This window comes from Elephantulus edwardii, unplaced genomic scaffold, assembly GCF_000299155.1.
Source record: "Elephantulus edwardii isolate Elephantulus edwardi_28Jun2011 unplaced genomic scaffold, EleEdw1.0 scaffold00036, whole genome shotgun sequence".
NCBI classification, from domain to species: domain Eukaryota; kingdom Metazoa; phylum Chordata; class Mammalia; order Macroscelidea; family Macroscelididae; genus Elephantulus; species Elephantulus edwardii.
Window position 1 is genome coordinate 7,813,809 of NW_006399786.1, and position 21,271 is coordinate 7,835,079.

At 40.4% G+C, this 21,271-nt stretch overlaps 1 protein-coding gene across 1 annotated transcript in view; it reads right to left on the reverse strand.

Moving 5' to 3' along the window:
* DGKH (diacylglycerol kinase, eta) overlaps positions 1 to 21,271 on the reverse strand; it is a 243,155-nt gene that overhangs the window by 11,109 nt on the left and 210,775 nt on the right. The window contains exons 21-29 of the mRNA XM_006884615.1: positions 19,655 to 19,762; positions 15,391 to 15,504; positions 14,777 to 14,911; positions 14,111 to 14,274; positions 9,951 to 10,056; positions 8,562 to 8,654; positions 5,661 to 5,780; positions 5,079 to 5,187; positions 2,782 to 2,912 (exon numbers count right to left, since the gene is read on the reverse strand). Of these exons, the coding sequence (XP_006884677.1) occupies positions 2,782 to 2,912; positions 5,079 to 5,187; positions 5,661 to 5,780; positions 8,562 to 8,654; positions 9,951 to 10,056; positions 14,111 to 14,274; positions 14,777 to 14,911; positions 15,391 to 15,504; positions 19,655 to 19,762 (1,080 nt within the window). The remainder of the gene's footprint in view (positions 1 to 2,781; positions 2,913 to 5,078; positions 5,188 to 5,660; positions 5,781 to 8,561; positions 8,655 to 9,950; positions 10,057 to 14,110; positions 14,275 to 14,776; positions 14,912 to 15,390; positions 15,505 to 19,654; positions 19,763 to 21,271) is intronic.

Sequence of the window (21,271 nt, forward strand, 5' to 3'; positions counted from 1 at the left end):
TCAGTAAAAAATAAAAAAATTAAAAAAAGAAATAAATGCTAACCAACCAAGGAAATAAAAGCTAGCCAAGCCAAGGAAAAACAAAACAAAACAAAAGGAGAATGTTATTGCATTCATAGTAAAAAAACCCCAACAGGTTCAAGACTTGTTAACATGTTGCTGTTTTTAGGGGTTGTCAAATAATAGACAACTACTCATAGTGAGTGACCTTATGAACAACAAATCTGAACCTTGACCCATACTGTGCCGTCATCTCTGATATACTTGAGCCCATTGTTCCAGTCACTGTGTCAATCTCTTTTTTGACTCACTGAACAGCCAAGTGCTACCATTCTAACTTTATCTTGGTCCATATTTGAGCTTTGCTTTTTCAACTCTGCAAGGTTCTGCTTCATTCCTTGTGTGTGTGGTCTGTTTGCTGTGTCAGTATGTTTCAAATGTTTGTATGTGGATACACACACAATCACATACCACTCACATTCTTTTCCATAAATATATGTTTATTCATTGCAAATCAAATATAAGCTTCTAGAGAGCAGATACTACCTAGAAATGCTGGCAAAAAGGAGTTAAATTTATTTTTGCATGTACTCACTTCAAGTTTGAAAGTCTTTTTTGTATATGAAGTCTACAGCTGCATATTGCTTAAGGGGAGGCTTCAGGTGTACATTGAACTTGTTCTGTTTCAGATTTGTGACTCTGAACAAAGGAAGTGAGTGCATTTATTATTTTACTATTATTTTGACAAGGTGCTCTAGGGGCCTAACAGCAAGGAATTGTGCGGCTAACCAAAGGCATGTGGTTCAAATCCCCACACTGCCCCACAGAACAAAGATGGGCAGTCTCCTCCCATGTGACTTACTGCCTTTGAAAAGCTGCTAGAGAGTCAGCTAGGAATTAGTTCTGACTGGATGGTACATAACAACAAACAAAATGTTTAGGTGTCCACTTTTATTTATTTACTTTTTGTTTTAGTCCTTATTTTTTAAAATTTTATATTGGTCAGCATACAAAATTCATATACATTGTATTTAATTCACATACATTATTTCACAATTCCTTCATTCACACTACATTTCATATGATCATTGATCTTTGCTGACTATTACTCCGTCTTTTCTGGTCCCCACTGGTAACGTGCTAAAATTCTTCTTGGCTACCTTAACTTTATGATGCACATGGTCTGTTTAGAGAGCTTTGCTAACACTGTTGTTGTAAGGTGGCGCCAAGCCAAGGATGACCCACAGCAACCCTATGACCAACAGATCTGAATCTTGTCCTATCCTGTGCCATCCTCACAATTCGCGACACACTAGAGCCCACTGCAGCAGTCGCTATGTCAATCCACCTGGTTGAGGGATGTATAGATAAAATGACAAATATATCTAGAGTTAAAACACTATGTATAGAGTTTACATATCATAACCATGCATTTTAAAATTTTGCATTCAGAAAATAATGTGCCTCAGAATAGGGAAAGGTTCAGAGCCATTGTTCATAGGGTCACTGTGAGTCCTAGTTAACTGGAAGGTACATAGGAACATAAAAAAGTCACCCCAGCACTGTCAGTTTGTATTAGCCAAATTTATTACAACAGCAGCTAATGATAAAAAAAATAGGAAAACACTGGCCCACAGCCTTGGACAGGCTTACTACAGTGTTTCTACCTGAATCTTCACCCAGAGAATGAAGGGAATGCTGCTGGTGGCCCAGTGGGTAAGGTGTTGCTCTGACAACCCAAAGACAGATAGTTGTAATCCACCAGCTGCTCCGAGGAAGAAATATTGGCAACCTCCCTACACACAATTTATAGCCTTTAAACACCTGCAAGAGGGTCAGCTATGAGTCACTTCTGACTTGATGGCATATAGCAATAAGCTAGACTATAACTTCACTATTTTCCTTCTCAGTCACAAACGGCAAAGGGGCTCCAACCCGCTTTTAACAAAAACTAGGCATAATTTTTATTTATTTACTAAAGAAAAGAAACTTTTTTTTAGAGAATAATAAAATTGTAACCATTTTTAATATTTAAGAAACTCCAAATGTCTTGGGCTAGTTGCTGAAATGACTCAGAAAAGGTCAACTTAGAAATATAACAAAATCATAGGGCTGCTCTAAGCCTCTCAGGAGCTGTAATGGCACAAAGGTTAAAGTGCTTGGCTGCTAATCCAAAAGTCAGCAGTTAAACTACCAGCGGCGTGTGGAAAGATGTGTCGGTCTGCTTCCATAAGTGTTACAGCCTTGGAAACCCTACTGCATACTTCTCCCTGGAAGTCAGAACTGATTGGATGGTAACGGATTTGAGATTTTGTTGTTATTTTAGAAGTCTTTTATTTAGTCCCATTTATTAGAAAGGCTTGATAATTGGTATTTTGAATAATTTTATGCTGTTAGCCATATATATTATGTATATTTTTAGTCATTTCATCAAGAATTGTCATCTTCCACACTGATTAAGTAAAATGAAGGGATGGAAACATCCGTACGGAAAATGTTAGCACAAGAGCAGTCATGCGAATGGATGCTGAGCACAAGTATTGTGTTCATGTTGAATTCAGGTCTATTAGTAGGTGAGTGCTTCTCACAGGAACATCCTGCTGACATTCTTGTTTAGAGAGTATACAAGGAACTCAGGCCACAGGACAATGCATGTAAGATCATCGCGTACTTAGACATAATAGGCCAAGCTATAAGCACATAACAAAAGCAGTGCAGGAGAAAGACTTCCATTTTGCAAGAACATTTTTCAAGAGTGGAAAAGTAGCACAAAGGAAATACCTTAAGGTCTTGCCTTTCCAGATGCAAGAGTTCAGCCCCTCTGATGTCATGGCGGATGAAGAGTTCTTTGTACTCTCCCAAATGGAGCAGATCCAGCCAAGCAGCAACTTCCTCTGTGCCCCATTTCTGAACTACCAAAGTTAAGAGCAAAACCCCCTTAATTTCTACATGCTCAATGCATCACAAAGCAAAGGCTGGCCAAAGAAGATGCAAAACAGAACTAAGCAGCAGTGCTAGCAAAGGGGAAAAAAATTAAAGGTATCGTTTCAACAAAACATTAGTTTCACTTTTTTTCACCATGCAAGCTACGGACTGTGAATAAACACAAGGAAATGGCTACACAAAGACAGTCCCTGCTGTGCGGCCATGCCTTTTCCCTTAGTCCATTAGGGCGACTCAGGCGACGGGGTGCACCCACTCATCACTTTTAGACATGGTTAGGCTCCAAACACAGACCAGGGCTTCAGGTGAAAACCAGTACTCTGCAAAAATGGAGTCTGCTCACGTCACATTAAAAACACGGAGGATCATGACATTCCCCAGCTGTGGACCTTAACCATCATATCAAATGTCACTCTTGGCTTGCAACCTGGTACTTGTTATTGACGGATATATCCTGTCAATGCACAAGGACCTGGGGAGATGATTATTACTGTTGTCATAAATGTGAATGTCGGATGACAAAATAGTCAATAAGTTTGGAATAGGTGTATGTATAAAAATTTTATTTCACAGAATTCAGATCAGTGCCACAAGGCCTGAACACATTCTAAGCATCATCAACTGTCATTATTCACCAGTTATATCCTGTGAAGTCACTGCAAACACACACACTGAGTAGTTCATATGTCAGCAACACTATGTAAGTACTCTTAGGGGACTACTAGGTTAGTAGCTCTCAGCCCCTCGTCACATTTTTGTCAGCTGTTCATTATGTAATTTTGTATAAAACAAGTGTGTTTCTGTTTAAAGATCTCTTAGTTAACATTGATTATTTCATTGGCATTGAACTTGGATGGGAAAGCACTGTCACAGGCTGACCCAAGCTCATTTAACACATGAGTTTTCTTCATTATGCATACACTGTCTTCTTCCACACAGGAACACAAGACAGCACTGGGGTACAATGCCCGGGATCATCGTTAGCAGCAAGATTGCCAACGAACAGCACACAGAAATCTGTAAAACAGGTCACTAAGCAGACCGTAAAAAGGACACGTTTCAGCACAAGAACTCGCAGTGTTAGGTCACAGCTGGAAACGTGCACATTGAGAAACTAATTTTGCTCTGCTCTGCATCCTACATGCCTGTGAGTGACCAGAAATTGCTGCACATGTTAGCAGGTAAGCAGTTCGCAAATAGGGAATCCATAAGTCATGAGATGCGACTATTTCCTTAAGACTATGTATGAAACTAGTTATGGTCAGAAATGGGCTGTGAGTGTAGGTTAAAATTGAAAATTTGTAATGGAACATTCAATTTTACACGTACTTCTCTGCCTAACTTCTAGCAATGTCACTCTGGATTCCACAATTATTGATAAGTATAGCAGTGAATGCTTTGTTAATTTAAAAGACCATTTAAAATATTGTCAGGCTTGCTCTCTAAGAACATTTGGTTCACATTATTTTTCAGTATAAATAATATCTTACAAGTTTTATTCCACACTGATAGGCTTAATAAAAGTCTACTGCTATATTTAGTTATAAAATTTTCTTAAATGTTTGCTTTATAAATATCACAAAATTTATACTCTTTTTGAAATAAATAGGTAACTTGGAAAATGAACATTTTAGGGAAGGCAGCTCCCCTGATGCATACAGAACCACAGGGTGTGTCAAACAGACGTCTACCGCACATTGAATGAGAAGTGGAAAGGAAGCTAGGGACACAGCAGCAAAGAGGGTTACATTTCTGTGTGAAAATGCACGTATCATAGCACATCATTGCTGAAGGGCTGAAATAGTGCAGTGAGTCCTAAAAGCAGTGGGAAAAAGATTATGCAACTTTAGATGAAAATTATCATTAGTACATTGTAAGAGTAATGTATGTTCTGTCCACCAGACTGATCTAGATTTTGAACTTTGAAAAAGACCCTAAGAAAGTAATACACTGATAGCTATATTGCCACTGAGAACCAAAAAAGAATTATCAAAATGTATATACTAATGCCCCTACAATGAAACAGAAACAAATATTTCTTGTGCTCCTAGGAAACATAATTTCAGGACAATGTCATATTACTCAAGTTATGTTTTCCATAGTGTCATGCTATGCCTCTAGGGAGGACCACCTACCAGGCTGTGGACTTGTCTTCTGCTTCGAAAACTTCTCCTTTTTAAATTTCGGCACTATACGGAATACTGTGCTCTTGTTATTTCTTTTTGCACCATCCATAGGTGGCTCCTGTTCAAATTGGAGAGGAAAAGAACTGTTAAGGATATCAGGGGAGAAAAAGAAACCTTCCCTGTAATAGTAAAGCTAACATAGTTATCAACCCTGAAACCATGCCGTTCCTCAGGAACTGTTGGTTCCGACTCATTAGTGATGTCACGTGACAATGCAGAATTGTCCCACAGGGCGTTCTTAGCTGAAGTCCTCACAGGAGCAGAACTTCATCTCGCAGAGCTGCTGGGTGGGTCTGAACTGTCAGTCCAATCAAAGGTGCCTTACTGTATGGTATAGGATAGAGATGCCCGTGCCAAAAAGGTTCATAATTAAGATGCTTCGGAAAACACAGATTCCCTCTTCTTCATCTAAATTCTATTTCTCACTTGTTCAAAAACAGTATATTTTAAAGTAGTGTCTCAAATCGGGTTTTCCCTGAATACATTTTTCAAAAGATGAATGAAAAATCCATTACCGTGATTGAGACATACCTCGACTTCGTTTTGCTGTAACATGCAATAAAGCCAAGGAATCTCCGTTAACTTTTGTAGCTGCACTTCCACACAGTGCAAGGCATTCGACACACGTTCCTCATGGGGCGATTCCAATTGCTATTGACCAGAATAAAAAGCAAACCAAAATATCTTATTTAGACATTTGACAGTGAATGTGCTCAATTTTTTTCTCACTCAGCTTTCATAAATAACTACAAGGGAAAATGATAATATTTTCTGTTGTATTGATTTTTTACTAAAAAAAAAAATCTAGGTAGATTTGGTCTAATACTTCCCAAAGAGGATATAAGCAACTAGTATGATACAAAGCTCCCTTTTTTAGGTATATGTTGTTGTTGTTATATGTCATCTAATTGCCTGCAACTCACAGCGATACTAAGTACAACAGCCCTAAACCCTGCTCTACCCTGTGCCAATCTCACTGTCTCTGATACAGCTACCCCCCGTTACCACAGTCATTGAATCAATCCATCTCATTAAGGGTCTTCCTCTCTTGCACTGTCTCTCCACCCTCCCAAGGTATACAGAGAAGAAAAATACAGACTAAGTTATGTCTCTAATTCTTGTCAATCAGAAATTACCCTAAATATATTTCAAATAATAGAAAAGCAAATGTCCTTGATCCAAAAGTTGGGACCAAAGGTAAAGCTCACCAAGTTCCTAGAGGGCTTATTTAGAAAGATAGCAACAAGATTCTGGCAAAACAAGTAGTGCCAAAAATAGCCAAGAAATGTTCCCACTGGTTTTAGCAAACAAAGATAATCCTGAACATTTTCAACAAAGATTCCAGATTAAAAAGGGAAAAAATGGATAATAAAATCTAGAATTATCACAGAATCTAGACTTTATGGAGTCACAGAGGCTGAATTAACTCCTGAAACTATTGTCCTGAGGTAACCTTTGGGTTTATCTTAAACAAAAAATACTCCCTGATGTCTACTCAAAACCAGACAACACTTCATTAGCATGTCTGCTTTGAGAATAGCACGCCTTGAAGAACTAGATGGGAACTGGAAGTCGTGGAGTTTCATAGGAGCACAAGCAGTGTAGCTGTCATTTATTTCTATCTGGCTTGGGAGTGTTAGAATAGATATTCTGATGACTCCTTTTTCTTTCTCAGGAGCAACATAAGTATCAGTGTATAACTTGTTTATTTCTGGGTTTCCCCCCTTCAAATCTCAAGATTTAGATCACTCTGGTAGACAGACCCTAGAAACCTGATATTAAATTGACACTAGCAACCTGAAGAATCAGGTAAGAAACTTATGGGACAGGGAGTTTCTGATAACTTGGAAAGGAAGGAGAGAACAGCTATACAACTTGAAGAATGTAATTAAAGTAATAGAAGTATACATGTAAAACTTCTAGAGCTGGTTTATCTTTTTCTGTGTATTTGTTTTACAAAAGGAGTTGTTGTTGTTAAGTGCCATCCAGTCGTAGACTACTCATAGCGACCCTATGAACAAAAGACCTGAACACTTGTATAACTTCCATCATTTCTCTAAGTTCATAGAGTTTCCAGAGGCAAGCTATTTCAGAAGTGGATGCCACTCCTGCTTCCAAGTCTGTTTTAATCTGGGAGCTCTACAACACACCAAGGGTAACCATTATCACATTTGACACAGCAGTGTCACAGTACAACAAGGAATAGAATACATAAAGAAAAAGAGAACAAGCATTTCTTCCTAAAATTTCTTTTTGGCCATTAAAGAGGCAGCTGGCCTCTTGCCCCTGGAAGCTGTGTTCTAGTCTACCCTGGAGGCAGAGAAGAGCAGTTTAAAAGTCTCCTGCAGACTTTCTATTTCTGTACTCAGAGTAAAAGGTACTCTGATGGCAGCACGCCTCTGAATCCAACTGAGTATAAACGCTAATCATTTACTCTCAGTTAGCTAGACTGTTTGACACACTTCTATTCCCTCATATGGCCAAATAGGACTTTCAGTGTGGTCTAGTGGTGAAAATCTGTGCTGCAATCCCCAAAACACATGGCTCAAATCCACTAGCTGCTCCATGATAGAAGGATGGGCAATCTCCTCCTGGGCTATTACTCCCTCCGAAAACCAACTGAAGGGTCAGTTTTGACACGACAGCACACAATGACAACAACATTGCTCTTATTTAAGTGTATATTTTCTTAAACAAGAACTAGAAATATTTCAAGATAATTATCTACTAATCAAAATGATTACAAATGGAAAGCAATAATTAATGTACTAGAGGAGCTCAACACAATAGTATACAGGAATGTGTGACTAACTCATAACTGACCACTAGGTGGCAGTCACATCCACTGTGTTAGAAAAGAGACTCGAGAGTCAAACAGGCCACGCAGGCAAACACAGGGGTCTGAAAAAGCAGGGCTTCTAGGGGTTTGTTCTAGCACTTACACTTGAGTCCATGGACTCTGGTAGATCCAATTTGACCCTCCAGTTCACTTCCAGGACCAATCTTAGTTAAACTAGGGCTTAGTTAAACTGTGGCTGGATACAGATGCTCAGTTTTTGAAACACTGTATGTAGAAGGGTCCTGAAAAGCAACCCTTAAGATCAAGCCAATCATAGTTCAAGGGGTCAGGAAATAAAACTTACCTGGATTTTCTCTCCTTTTCCACAACACTTTACAAAGCTCAAGTTAACTGAACAGAGCGGCTGGCGCAAAACATGGCTGAAATATGTGAGGTGAAAGCTCTACTCTTGCAAGTCTGAACTACAGTGCTCAGTTTAACTGCTTCATGGAAGAGCTAGAAGAGGAGAAGGACCAAGGATGAAAGCCAGGAGGCTCTTTCTGCAGTGGGATCTGAGGAAGGCTGGGTCTCCAAGCAGAGACAAGGCCCACACGTGTATTTTACCACATTCACATTACTGACAAATTCCTTACCAAAGGACACCTGCCAACTAGTAAGGACTCCGTTTCATTATACAGTGCCTTCACATTCATGGCTATTTCAGTGGCAATGTCCCTCGTGAGACTCTAGAAAAGAAGAATATCAAAGACAGGTAGCACCGTATTAAATTGTGATTCTGTTACCAGTAAACACTTTTAAAATCTTTTTTCACAGTTTAAATTCACATCACATAAATTTTAAAAAGTTACTAAAACTTCACATACATTTGCCAGTACAATGTCTCCTCTAATTATCTTATCATTGAGTTCATTCAGAATCACATCTCCATCCTACGGATACAAATATGCTGCACCAGCATTTGGTTAAGAAGCTGTACTGTCAACTCAAAGGGATGTGGTCCGAATCCATCAACTTCTCCAAGGAGAAAGGTAGACAATCGTCTCTCATTTACGTCTCTGAAATTGCTCAGACGTAATTTACAGTCTCTGGACACCTGCTGGAGGGTCTGTTATGAGTTAATTCATAACTCGTGGGCATTGAGTTATTCTGTATTGATATAAAAGGCCAAGTCAAAGAAAACTATGTCTTAGTATCTGATTATTAATTAGTTCTATTTACTGACTTTCGGTAGTGTCTGCCATTTGGTTTTGTAGACTGTAATCTTGAGGACCAGCAATTATTTGTATATTAATTTAGGTATCTTTAATTGAATGATTTTGAGAACATTCTCATATCAGTGTCTCTCTATTATAGTGTTGTACTATGTTTCATATTTCAAGAGAGCTTTTTTTCTGTTTAAAATTGTAGAGAAGCATCAACTTCTGGATTAGTGTAACAATAAAACTCAAAAACTTCGTTGCCAAGGAGTTGGTACCAACTCATAGCTGACCCTCCACGTAGGTTTTCAGAGGCTGTAAATAGCACAGGAGGTGTCTGTCCATTTTTCTCCCACAGAGAAAGTGCATGGGAACTGCCAGAACGGGGCAGCTTTTGGGCCAGCAGGGCAACTCTCTACTGACTCTGCCACCAAAGCTTCCCAGAACAAAACAAGGTGAGATTGATTTCCACGCATGGCTTAAAAAACAAACTGTGTCTTCCCCACAGAGGAGCCAGATAGAAGTACAAGGAGGAGAGAGGGCGGTGGTGGCTAAAGGACAAAGAGCGTGAGAAGCCGGCAAGGTGACAAGGGTTGATGGTGAAATGAAAAATAAACAGACTGAGCTCAGGTGTAGGAATGGGAAAATGGCATAACAGAAAATGAAAAAAAATCTGGACATAAATGTATCACAAGTTTTTGGCTCAGACGTACATGACTAAATGAACTGTGGTGTATTTCAAGTGTGGTGTATTTTATCATGATAAGTTATAGGAGTATCACACCAACAAGGCTGCAGAACGGGAATTTACCCTTCTCTCCTCACCTCTGGGTACCTGGGGTTGGCCTTGTTCAGGGCATGGGAGCACGCATTCACAGCGTGAGCCAGCTCTTGCTCCAGAAGGCAGTGGATTGTGGCTGCGTCACAAATCCTGGAAGCAAAAATTGGACCAGTGAATACAAAGCTTCTTTGGACACTGATAATTTTTTTAAAGTATAGAACTGACAGGATAAAATAAGTTAATTTTTTTCTTACTAGCTCTATCTATCTATCTATCTATCTATCTATCTATCTATCTATCTATCTATCTATCTATCTATCTATCTAGGAGCTCTAGTGGCTCAGTCCGTATGTGATGTGCTACTAAACCTAAAGATGGCCAGTTTGAATCCACCAGTATCTCTGCAGGAAAGAGTGGAGTCAGTTACTGGACCACAACAGGTTAACTTCACACACACACACACACACACACACACACACACACACACACACACGACTGAGTTAGAACCAACTCATAGCTGACCCTCCAGAAGGTCTTCAGAGGCAGTTTAATCACATGGGAGAGGAATTCCCATCTTTCTCCCATGGAGCAGCTAGTAGATTCAAACTGTGTGCCATTGGGATGGCAGCACAGCCTCTTAGTACTAGACCACCAGAGGTCCCAACAAAGGGAAATACTGGCCTTTTTTTCCTCTGACAGGTTTCTACCTCACCCAGGTTTCAGATCTCTCAGATTTTGCTGTATCACCAGACTCTAGTCTTCCAAATAGTTCACATTTGTTAGCCTCTCACTAGAAGCCCAAGTTTTCTTTATAAAGATTGCTTCTATGTGATATTCTTTGGATCAGTGGGGTTTGAAATGTATACATTTACTTCATACCATTCATAACTGAGCAATCATACATGTTATCAAATATACTTATGTGATATATATTTATGTGAGATATGTATCTATATTATCTAAATAAATAAGTAATACCTAAAACCTGAGTTAGGTGAAAACCTGTAAGAGGAAAAAAAGGCAAATATTCCCCTCCAGCAGAGTTATTTAAAAGTGATAAGACCATACCCTGTGTCAAAGGTGGGAAACTTGAGACCTGGAGGAACAAGGCAGTTCGATCTCTCAAAGGTTGTACTGGGCTTCATTTTGTAGCATCACTAAGTATTTGAAAAGCAGAAATTTGAAACTTTAACCAAGAACATGTATGAAGACTAGAGAAGACTATTGCCATATGTATCATCTCCATGATAAGCTGTTGTCACTGCTGGGAGGTGCGGAATTGGTGCAAACGTACAACAGCCCTGCATACAACAGAATAGCCCAGCTCTGCTGCTCTGATGTCTGAGCTCTCTGCTGCTGCCAATGTGTCAACCACCTCCCTGAGGGTCTTCCTCCGGGCTGACCTTCTACTATATCAAGAAAGACGTCCTTATCCAGGGACCGACTGGCCCTTCTGTTAACAAGCCCAAATTACATGAGATGAAGTCTAAGAAAGTCTCTCTTGTAAGAAACATTCTGGCTAAACTTCTTCAAAGACAGATTTGTTTGTTCTCTAGCAGTCCATGATACAGTCAATGCTTTCCCCCAACACCATAATTCAAACGCATATATGTGCTAAAAGCTTCATAGAAACCATCTTATTCGGTGTGCACAACCATAGCTTTCCCCGCGTCACCGATGCTGACACTCAGGAACAGAGGGAAGCACACCAAGCTGCTGTTGCTGTTAGGTGTTGTCACAGTAACCCCATGTGACAGAGCAAAATAGCCTCATATGACTTCTTAGGTTGTAAATCTTTACCGGAGGAGATTGCCAGGTTTTTGCCCCATTCAATCAACATGCCAGAATTTGAATCCATTTCTATCTAACTCCAAAACTTGTTGCATTATACTTCTCTGGTGTCTGAGCCTCCAGACACAGCTCTGAAGACACAAAATCCTGGAAGGAAGGAGGGTGGATAAGAGAAAGGAGAGAAACTCCCCCCAGAAGCTGAAATAATGCAGGTCTATTAAAATTCTTTTAGCTTCCAACATTTTCAAGACATAATGGTCTTCAAACTGGGGGAAAAAAACAGAACCAGATAGGACAGAGGCCCCAGCTAGCTGAGTGTTTTTCTAATTTTTAGGATAATGTTTAGTTAATGATATTTAGTGTTATTCTAATTTTTAAAATAACATGTATTTAGTAACACTTAAAGTGATTCTACTTTTTTTGGGGTAAAGGAGATAAATCAAGAGATGCTGTGTGCAACAACAAGACAAAACAAAACAAAACAAGAGACAGATGATCACAGAGTATATTCTAGAGAATGGCCATTACACCAGTCACTCTCTGCTCCTCAGATGTTACTCACCACATGTAGGAGTGAAATGTCTATCTGACATCCTAAATGCCTGTAAGTATGTACAGAGTGAATACAATGTATACAAACTCGATTTCAACAGAGAAAAGCCAAGCCACCCTGTGTGGCAGGGTGAGCTAGGCTAGCAGGCCCTGGCAATTCAGACCACCTGTGAGTTGACTGAACAACGCATGGGTGGGAGAGGAGGGACAGGTCTTAGAAAGAGGAGCCAACTGCCAAGGCCCAAGTAAACATGTCCAAGTAGTCTTCCAAGATACTTCAAACACATGTGAGATACAATCCAAAGTCCCAGATCCTCATGGGCACTGATTCCTGGCTGACCCTCCACTATTGGTGAGGCTGTGCATTGCAGGAGGAGAGCTTGTCAGCAAGAAACTCCCAGTGGACTATGCCACCAGCACTCTCCCGATATCCAACATGCAATCAATTTTTCCCTCTCAAATTTGCTCCCTTCCTGAATCCTTTTCCCCCTGTTTAGCCACTCACTAGAAACTTATGGGTCAACCAGTCTCCTAATCTCCACCCACCTGCCAATTTTAGATCTTACATTCTGTTGAGGGCACTCAAGTGGCCTGGACCTTAGCAAGTTGCACTGTTAACTCAAAAGTCACACTACCTGGGTGGTCAGATTCCATCAGAAGGGTCAGCTATGAGTGGATTTCCACTAGACAGCAGTAAGTCTTTTTTCTTTTCTACTTTCAGTGCTTTTTAAATATACAGTAAGGAAAAAAAAACTCACCCACATTATTATTTGTGATTTGAATGAAAAGTTTACAAAATAAAATGGTTTTTCATTCAATCATTCACACATTTTGTTTTACCACATTAAATGCCATCTGCACAATGTCTGATCATCCACTTTCTCTGGACTATCCCTTCACTCACCTTAGTGTTCATTATCTAGTTATTAATTGTCACACCTTCCCTTCTCAGCCCTGGTAACCACCCATGAAAGACTTTCTGTGTGCAAACTTTTCTTTCCTCATTGTCATTATGTACTGTTGATTCAAGACCAACTCATAACTGACCTTCCAGTGAGTTTTCAGTGGCAGTAAGTCCCATGAGAGGAGACTGCCCATCTTTTTCCTGGAGAGTAGCTGGTAAATTCGAACCACGTGTCTTTGGGTTGGCAGCACACCACCTTACTCCTAAGCCACTAGAGTCCCCTAAACCTATCTTCAGCTTTTTTATGACAGCAGTATTATACAATATTTGTCCTCTTAGTTCCTGTTATAGACCATCAAGCCAGAACTGACTTGTTATTGACCTTTTAGCAAGATTTCAGAGGCTGTAAATTCCATGACAAGAGATTGCCCATCTATCTCTCATGGGACAGCTGGTGCAATTTGAACCACATGCCTTCGGGCTGGCAGCACAACTCCTTACTACTAAGCCCCCAGAGACAAGCAGAAACAGAAGAGCAAGGGTACAGCAGAACAGGGTACACTGGCCAGACTCACTATTTTGTTTTAGAAAGAAGCTGCACTATAATCCCAAAAGCAAGTGGTTCAAATCCACTGGTTTCTCCACAGGAAAAGGATGAGCGGTCTCCGGCCTTGTGATTTACTGCCTCTGCCAACCCACTGGAGGGTCAGCTCTGAGTTGGCTCCGACTTGACGGCACACATTAACAAAGCAACAAGATGCAAACTGCAGAAGGGCATGCAGATATGTGTCGTGGGAAATGGGCGAAGGGTGATGGCAGCAGCAATTTGTAATGATTCGGTCCATGAAGAAGCACGGAAAGATCTCTTTAGACATCACACACAACTGAAGACATGCATTTACAAATGCGGCTAACGCCAAATTGCTCATGGTGTGGAGAGCAGTAGTCCTGCCATACCTTGTGATGAGCTCCTCGGCCGCCGCTGAGCACAGCTGCATCTGAGACAATTCTTCTGTTGCCAAGTCAACGGCATTATGAATATACAAATGGGTTCTGATCACTGTTTTACTAGGATCACACTTCTGTTTATACTCCCAAGATTTGAGAGTGCTTTCAAAAGCCTATTAAAAATCAGTAATGTTAGAGAAGAACTCTCAAACATGCCTAAATAAAGGTGTGCCTAGTTTTACAAAAAATTTACAAAAAACTGAGGAACTATGATGACTTTTTTCCTAATCATCAAATAAACAAAAACATACAAAATGACCTGCTGTTTTCTGACATATGGCAGTATAATTAGCAATATACAAAAATAACTAAATTGATGATAATTTACAAAGACAACTATTCTTTGCTTCAAAGTTTACTATTATGTTAGGCAGGGCGGATATTGGAAGTCTTATCCGTAAATAAAAAAATATTGAATGTGTGTGTACAAATACAGTCATTGAAAACCACAAATTATTGATATGTTAGTTATAACACACTAAATTCTTTGTTTTCTATTTTACAATTTAAGATTATTTATTTATTTATTTTAACAATTTAAGATTTTTAATAAATCCTAAGCTTAGAAAAATCTAGAGGAATAATTTTGGTAGGAGCATTACTTTGGTTACATACTCGATCTCTCGTTAGCATCTGAGCCCGGTTTTTGTGCACAATTTTGATAATCCCTGGAGGCTGCACCCATGCTTCACCATCCACCTGGATTGGAAGTCCCTCACTACCCAATATAGTGATTTTTACTGTACGGCACTGGAAAACAAAAAGACACGCAATGGTGTAAATTATCCTGAAAACTGGCACTCAGTTGGCATTTAAGCTTTATTTCTGAACTCACGACATTCTCTCAGGTCAATCTGTAAACCAGGAGTCCTTTGGTGATCTAAATGTTATGCTGAACATCTAGAGGTTCAAATCCACCCAGAAACACCTTGGGAGGGAGGCAGGGGGATCTGCTTCTGAAAGCCCATGAAGCAGTTCCACTCTGCACCTCTGGAGCTGCCATAAGTGAGAATCAATTCAACAGCAACTAATGGCAAGAATTCTATGAAATGCTGTGTTTCTACACAGCAACAGCTGATGTTATTCTACAGAGGCATCTACGATACAGGAATACCACCACTAGAATATTGTCCCCTTGCCACATATCCATACACAACCCACGTACTCCCCCACGCCTAGCAGCCCCATTAGTGCTGTGTAACATTTTATTAGGGAAACATACAACACACCTGGGCTATTCGATGATGCTGGAGTTTAATGACCCTTGACACTGCCATCTGCATACTATCAAACACTGCGACAACTTCTAGTATCTTGTCATCAAAGGATGGTGCAGTAAATATCTGAAAGGAAAAACTACATTACACTTCATTGAAAAACTTCTTCCATGTGTCTCTGAAAACTCACTGGAGGGTGAGCTATGAGTTAGTTCTGACTAGCTCTCATATGTACAGCATGCAACTGAGAAGACCATGGCCGGGATCAGGTGTACCTCAGTCTCTAAACTGACATCTTTGCTCTTCAGCACTCTGAAGAGGTCACTGAGAGCAGAGTTCATTAAAGCAACTCCACTTTTGATTTCCTGACTGCTGGTGCCAAGAGTATTGATTGTGGATTCAAGCAAGATGAAATTGTTAACAACCTCTAACTCTTCTCCATCTATCATCAATTGGCCTGGTGGCAAGGCTCTTTGTTTTCTTGATGTTGAGATGCAATCTGTAGTCCTTGACCTTCTGCAGCACATGCTTCAAGTCCACCTTAGTTTTGGCAAGCAAAGTCAAATGAATAAGGGGGGTTGTTGAGTTATCTGCCTCCAATCCCAACACCATGTTCTTCTTCATGAAGTCCAGCCTCTCAAATGATCTGCTCTTGCACATAGGCTGGAAAGGTACGGAGAAAGGATACATCCCTGATGCATTCCTTTTTTAACGGAATCATGCAGTGTTCCCTTGTTCTGGGCAGACAACAGCTTCCTGGTTTGGGTACAGATTTCACATGAATACAATCAGGTATTCTAGGATTCCCACTCTTCTCAATGTTAGCCACTCAATTTGTTGTGATCTACACAAACTCTCTAAACTAATCTTCTTCAAATATGTTTAAATACAAATAGCACATGAATAAGTGCTTAGAAATTCAAAGTTAGAAAGGTATTGTGTTAGGCAGACTAATGCTTCTCCACTCAGATGCCCACATCCTAATTCCCAGTTTGTGAATGCTGCCTTAGGGGGACTTTTCAGATGTGCCTAAGGTGAGGATCTGGAGATGGGGGAAGTTATCCTGGAGTATCTGTCTAGGTGGGTCCAATGAAACCATAAGGGTCATAAAGTGACCGTGGGAGGCAGGAGAGGAGGTCAGAGGAATGCCATGTGAAAAGGACTTAATTCGCCGTTGTTAGCACCGTTGTCAGAAGATGGAGGAGGGACTACAAGCCAAAGAATGTAGCAACTTTTGGAAGTTTGCAGAAGCCTCTAGAAGCAGGAAAGTTTAAGGAAAAGGATTTTCTTCCTGCAACTCCAAAGGATGCCAGTCTGCCAGTGTCCTTACTTTAGCCCACTAAAACACATCACATTTAGGTCAGACCAGTATTTTAAAACAGCAAATGCTGAGTTGGTTAATACAGAAAATGTGTTGTTAAGGAAGTAGTAGAAAACTAAAACAGGTATGAAATGAAAAAGGAAAAGCCCTCCTTGCTACTTTTGCAAAATCAGATACTTTGTAATCATTTATAAAAATTCCCCATATATGCCAAAATCTGAATATCTGTATGTTGTTGTTGTTATGTGCCATAGAGTCACCTGCAACTCATAGCGACCCTATCTACAACAGCCCTAAACTCTGCCCTATCCTGTGCCAATCTCACCATCTCTGACACACCTACCACCCATAACCCCAGTCACTGAATCAATCCATCTCGTCGAGAGTCTTCCTCTCCTGTGCTGTCCCTCTACCCTCTCAAGCATGATGTTCCTCTCCAAGGACTGGTCCCTCCTTGCAATATGTCCAAAGTATGTTAGACGAAGCTTCAGAATCCTTGCCTCCAATCCTGAAGCCCGCCTTCACCCTCTCTAGGAAAAATCCATTTGTTTTCCTAGCAGTCCATGGTATAATATTCAATACCCTTCTCCAACACCACAGTTCAAAGGCATCAATTCTCCTTTTATCATTCCTAGTCATTGTACAGCTCTCTGATGCATAGTAAGTGATTGCAAAGACTATGGAATGTATCAGGCGCACCTTAGTCTCCAGACTGACATCCCTGCACTTTAGCGAGGGGTCTCTCACCACTGACTTTCACATAGCAATACGTCTTTTAATTTCCTGGCTGCTGGTGCCAAGAGTGTTGACTGTGGAGCCAAGCAAACCAAAACTGTGAACAATCTCAATCTCTTCACCATCCATTATGATGCTGCCAATTAGCCCAGTTGTGAGAATCTTTGTTTTCTTAATATTGAGTCTCAATTCATACTGAAGACTGCAATTCCTGACCTTCCACAGCAAGTGCTTCAGGTCCTCCTCAGTCTCAGCAAGCAGGGTTGTGTCATCTGCATAATGCAGATTGTTGATAATTCTTCCTCCAATCCTGATGCCCCATTTCTCCTCATAGAGCCCAGCCTCCTGTATAACCTGTTCTGCACAAAGATTGAAAGGTATGGAGACAGGATATATAGCCCTGGCATACACCCTTCCCAATTTTGAACCATGCAGTGTTTCCTTGCTCTGTTCTGACGACTGCCTCCTGCTCTAAGCAGAGGTTTCGCATTAGTACAATCAAGTGTTCTGGGATCCCTATTCTTCTCAGAGTTAGCCACAGTTTGTTATGATCCACACAGTCAAAAATGTCTTTGCGTAATCAATGCAATCTGGTACTCCTTGCTTTCAGTCAAGATCCATATAACATTAGCTACAATATCCCTAGTACCACGGACCCATCTAAACCCAGTCTGCACTTCTGGTAGTTCTCTGTTGATGTGCTGTTCTAGTCATTTTTGAATAATCTTTAGCAAAATCTTGCTTGCATGTGATATTAATGATTGCTCGATAATTTTCACACTCAGTAGGATCGCCTTTCCTTGGAATGCGAACAAATATAGATCTCTTCCAGTCAGTCGGCCAAGTGGTTGTTCTCCAGATTTCTTGGTACAACTTAGCACATCTAGGGCAGCATCTGTTGGTTAAAATATGTCAATTGATATACAATTAATTCCTGGGGCCTAATTCTTAGCCAATTCTTTCAAAGTAGTGTGAACTTCTTCCTCCATCACCACAGGCTCTTGTTCATATGTTGTTTCATAAAATTCTTCTGTGTCTGCCAATTCCTTTAGGTATAATGACTCTGTATACTCATTCCATCTTCTTTTAATACTTGCCGGATCACTCAATACTCTTCCCAAATCATCCTTAAGTATTGCAACTTGAGACTAGGGAGATGCAAAATCTCAAACCACAAGTGTGGAAGATACCAGAACATCAAACACAAAAGATTAATATGGTGTGCTTACAAAGTTTACTTTCCTGTAAATATCTTTGTACACATTATAAAGACATTTCTCTTAATTACTTAATAAAAAATTTAAAAAAAAGGAAGCTCTGGTGGCCTAGGGCAAGAAGCTGTGCTGCAGCTCAGAAGGCATCTGGTACGAGGCTACCCACTGTTCTGTAGGAGAAGGATGGGTACTCTCCTCCTGTGTTACTAACTGCTTCTGAAAACCTGCTGGTGGGTCAGCTATGGGTTGGTCTGACTCTACAAGTTCCTTGAGCTTAAGAAATGCTGAGCGAGTTCGGCCTCTTTGATTTTCTGACTCCAGCTCTTTGCACATTTTATTATACTTTACTTTGTCTTTTCGCATAGCTTTTTGAAATCTCCTGTTCAGCTCCCTAATGTCTTTATTTCTTCCTTCTGCTTTGGCTTCTTGGTGCTTCAGTGCAATATTCAGAGTCGCTTCTGACATACATTTTGGTCTTTTCTTCCTCCTCCATCTTTGCAATGACCTTTTGCACTCTTCCTGGATGATATTCTTGATATCTTCCCATAACTCATCTGGTCTTCGCTCCTTAGTGTTCAAGGCTTCAATGTTGTACCTGAGATGGTTCTGAAATTCAGGTGGGATAGACTCAAGGTCATATTTTGGTTCTTTTCACTTTCCTTAGCTTCATCTTAAACTTGCACATGAGTAGTTGGTGGTCTGTTCCACAATCAGCACCAGGCCTACTTTTCACAGCTGATACTGAGCTTCTTCAGTGGTTCTTTCCACAGATGTAATCTATCTGATACAGTAAACATGAAAATTTCAGGTAACAATGAGATTCCACTTACATAAATACTTTAAAAACTTGTTCTACTTCTCTTCTCCCAATGAGATAGAACAGCATTCACAAAGGTGGAATGAAATAAATGGTATGTGGTTTACTGACTTATTTTTTAAAAAAGTAATTTCAGGAATTGAACTGTTGTCGAGGACATATATTACTTACTCCCATGATGCTACTTACATCATCCTCTTTAGTTCCACCCCAGAAATTAGTGCCACCGGCATAGCTGGTAATGTTCAGCACCGCTATGCCTTGCAGACTAGGGAGAGGAATATACTGTCCATCACACTGCAAGACAGAAAGCTGGGTGGTTAGATGAAAAATCCCAAACCTCAAGTGTGGAAGATACCAGACCATCAAACACAGAAGATTAATATGGTGTGCTGATAATGTTTACTTTCCTGTAAATATCTTTGTACACATTATAAAGACATCTTAATAAAAAATTTTAAAAAAAAGGAAGCTCTGGTGGCTTACGGCAAGAAGCTGTGCTGCAGCCCTGAAGGCACTTGGTACGAGGCCACCCACTGTTCTGTAGGAGAAGGATGGGCACTCTCCTCCTGTGTTACTAAATGCTTCTGAAAACCCGCTGGTGGGTCAGCTATGGGTTGGTCTGACTCTACAACACACAGCAACAACAATATTTAATAAAAAATTTTAAAGCATTTTCTTGTGTTCCACTGAGTTGGAACCGAACCCTCCCATGCCTGACCCTCAGGAGGATTTTCAGTGGCAGTGCCACGGAGAGCTGGTGGTCTCAAACTGTGTGCTTCTGGGACTGCAGAGCAGCTTTTTGCCATGAGGCCACCAGAGTTGCCTAATTATTTCATAAACATTTTTAGAGCATAGATAACTATAACAAAGGTGTTGCCAAAAGCAGAATTTTAAAACAGTAACAACAAAAGTTTGTCCAATTCTTCATTGGGCATTACTTTTCTTGAGTCTTTTCCAGGTCACCTAAAAGCACTTGTTTTTAACATGGTCATATTGTATTTAAATATCTTTTTTGGAAGGGTGGAAGGGTAATAAAACACTTGCTATTTCCACAGTCTTCTCATGTACCATATTAATTATCATGGTGTTCAATCATTACCACTGTTGTTAGGCACCAGCTAGTTGACTACAAATCATTGCGACCCTGGAAACAGCAGATCTAACCTTTGCCCACCCTCATAAACTCTGATATGCTCGAGCCCACTGTTACAGTCACTGTGTCAAACCATTTCGTTTGAGGGCCATCATCTCTTCCTCTGACCCTCCACATTTCCCAGAGCTTTTTCATCATCTCTTGTGAAATATCCCTCATAATAGCTCCCTTCTGGGTCTGTCTATTATTTGAGACGTTTCCTGGCCTAACCCATAGGAACTGGTGCTGCTGACTTAAAGGCCATGTGTCTCTGACAGTTCAAATACACCAGAAGCTCCAAGAAAAATAAAAAAGGAACAGTCTCTTCCCATGTGATTTAGTCTTGAAAATCCATTGGGGGTTCCAATTAGACAGCAATGAGTTTTGGGTTTGTTTTTTGTTTTCACGGTTTGGCTGAAAGCTGAACCATGGGCAGGGTGGGGGTGGAGAGTTACTCACAAGTTCCTGTCCGACCCTTCAACGTGCCCATTTTTATGTTTTGGAGTTTCATGCCACATTTATGCTCATTCTGTCCAGGACCTTCTGCTTGCAGAGTAGCCAGTAGTGGTAGCTGGGCCCTGTCCAGTTCTGGCCTCACGGCTGAGGACTCTGGGGTTCACTAATTCTTTGGATAGTCTTTCTATACATCTTTGCTTTCCTTCCCTCTTCTT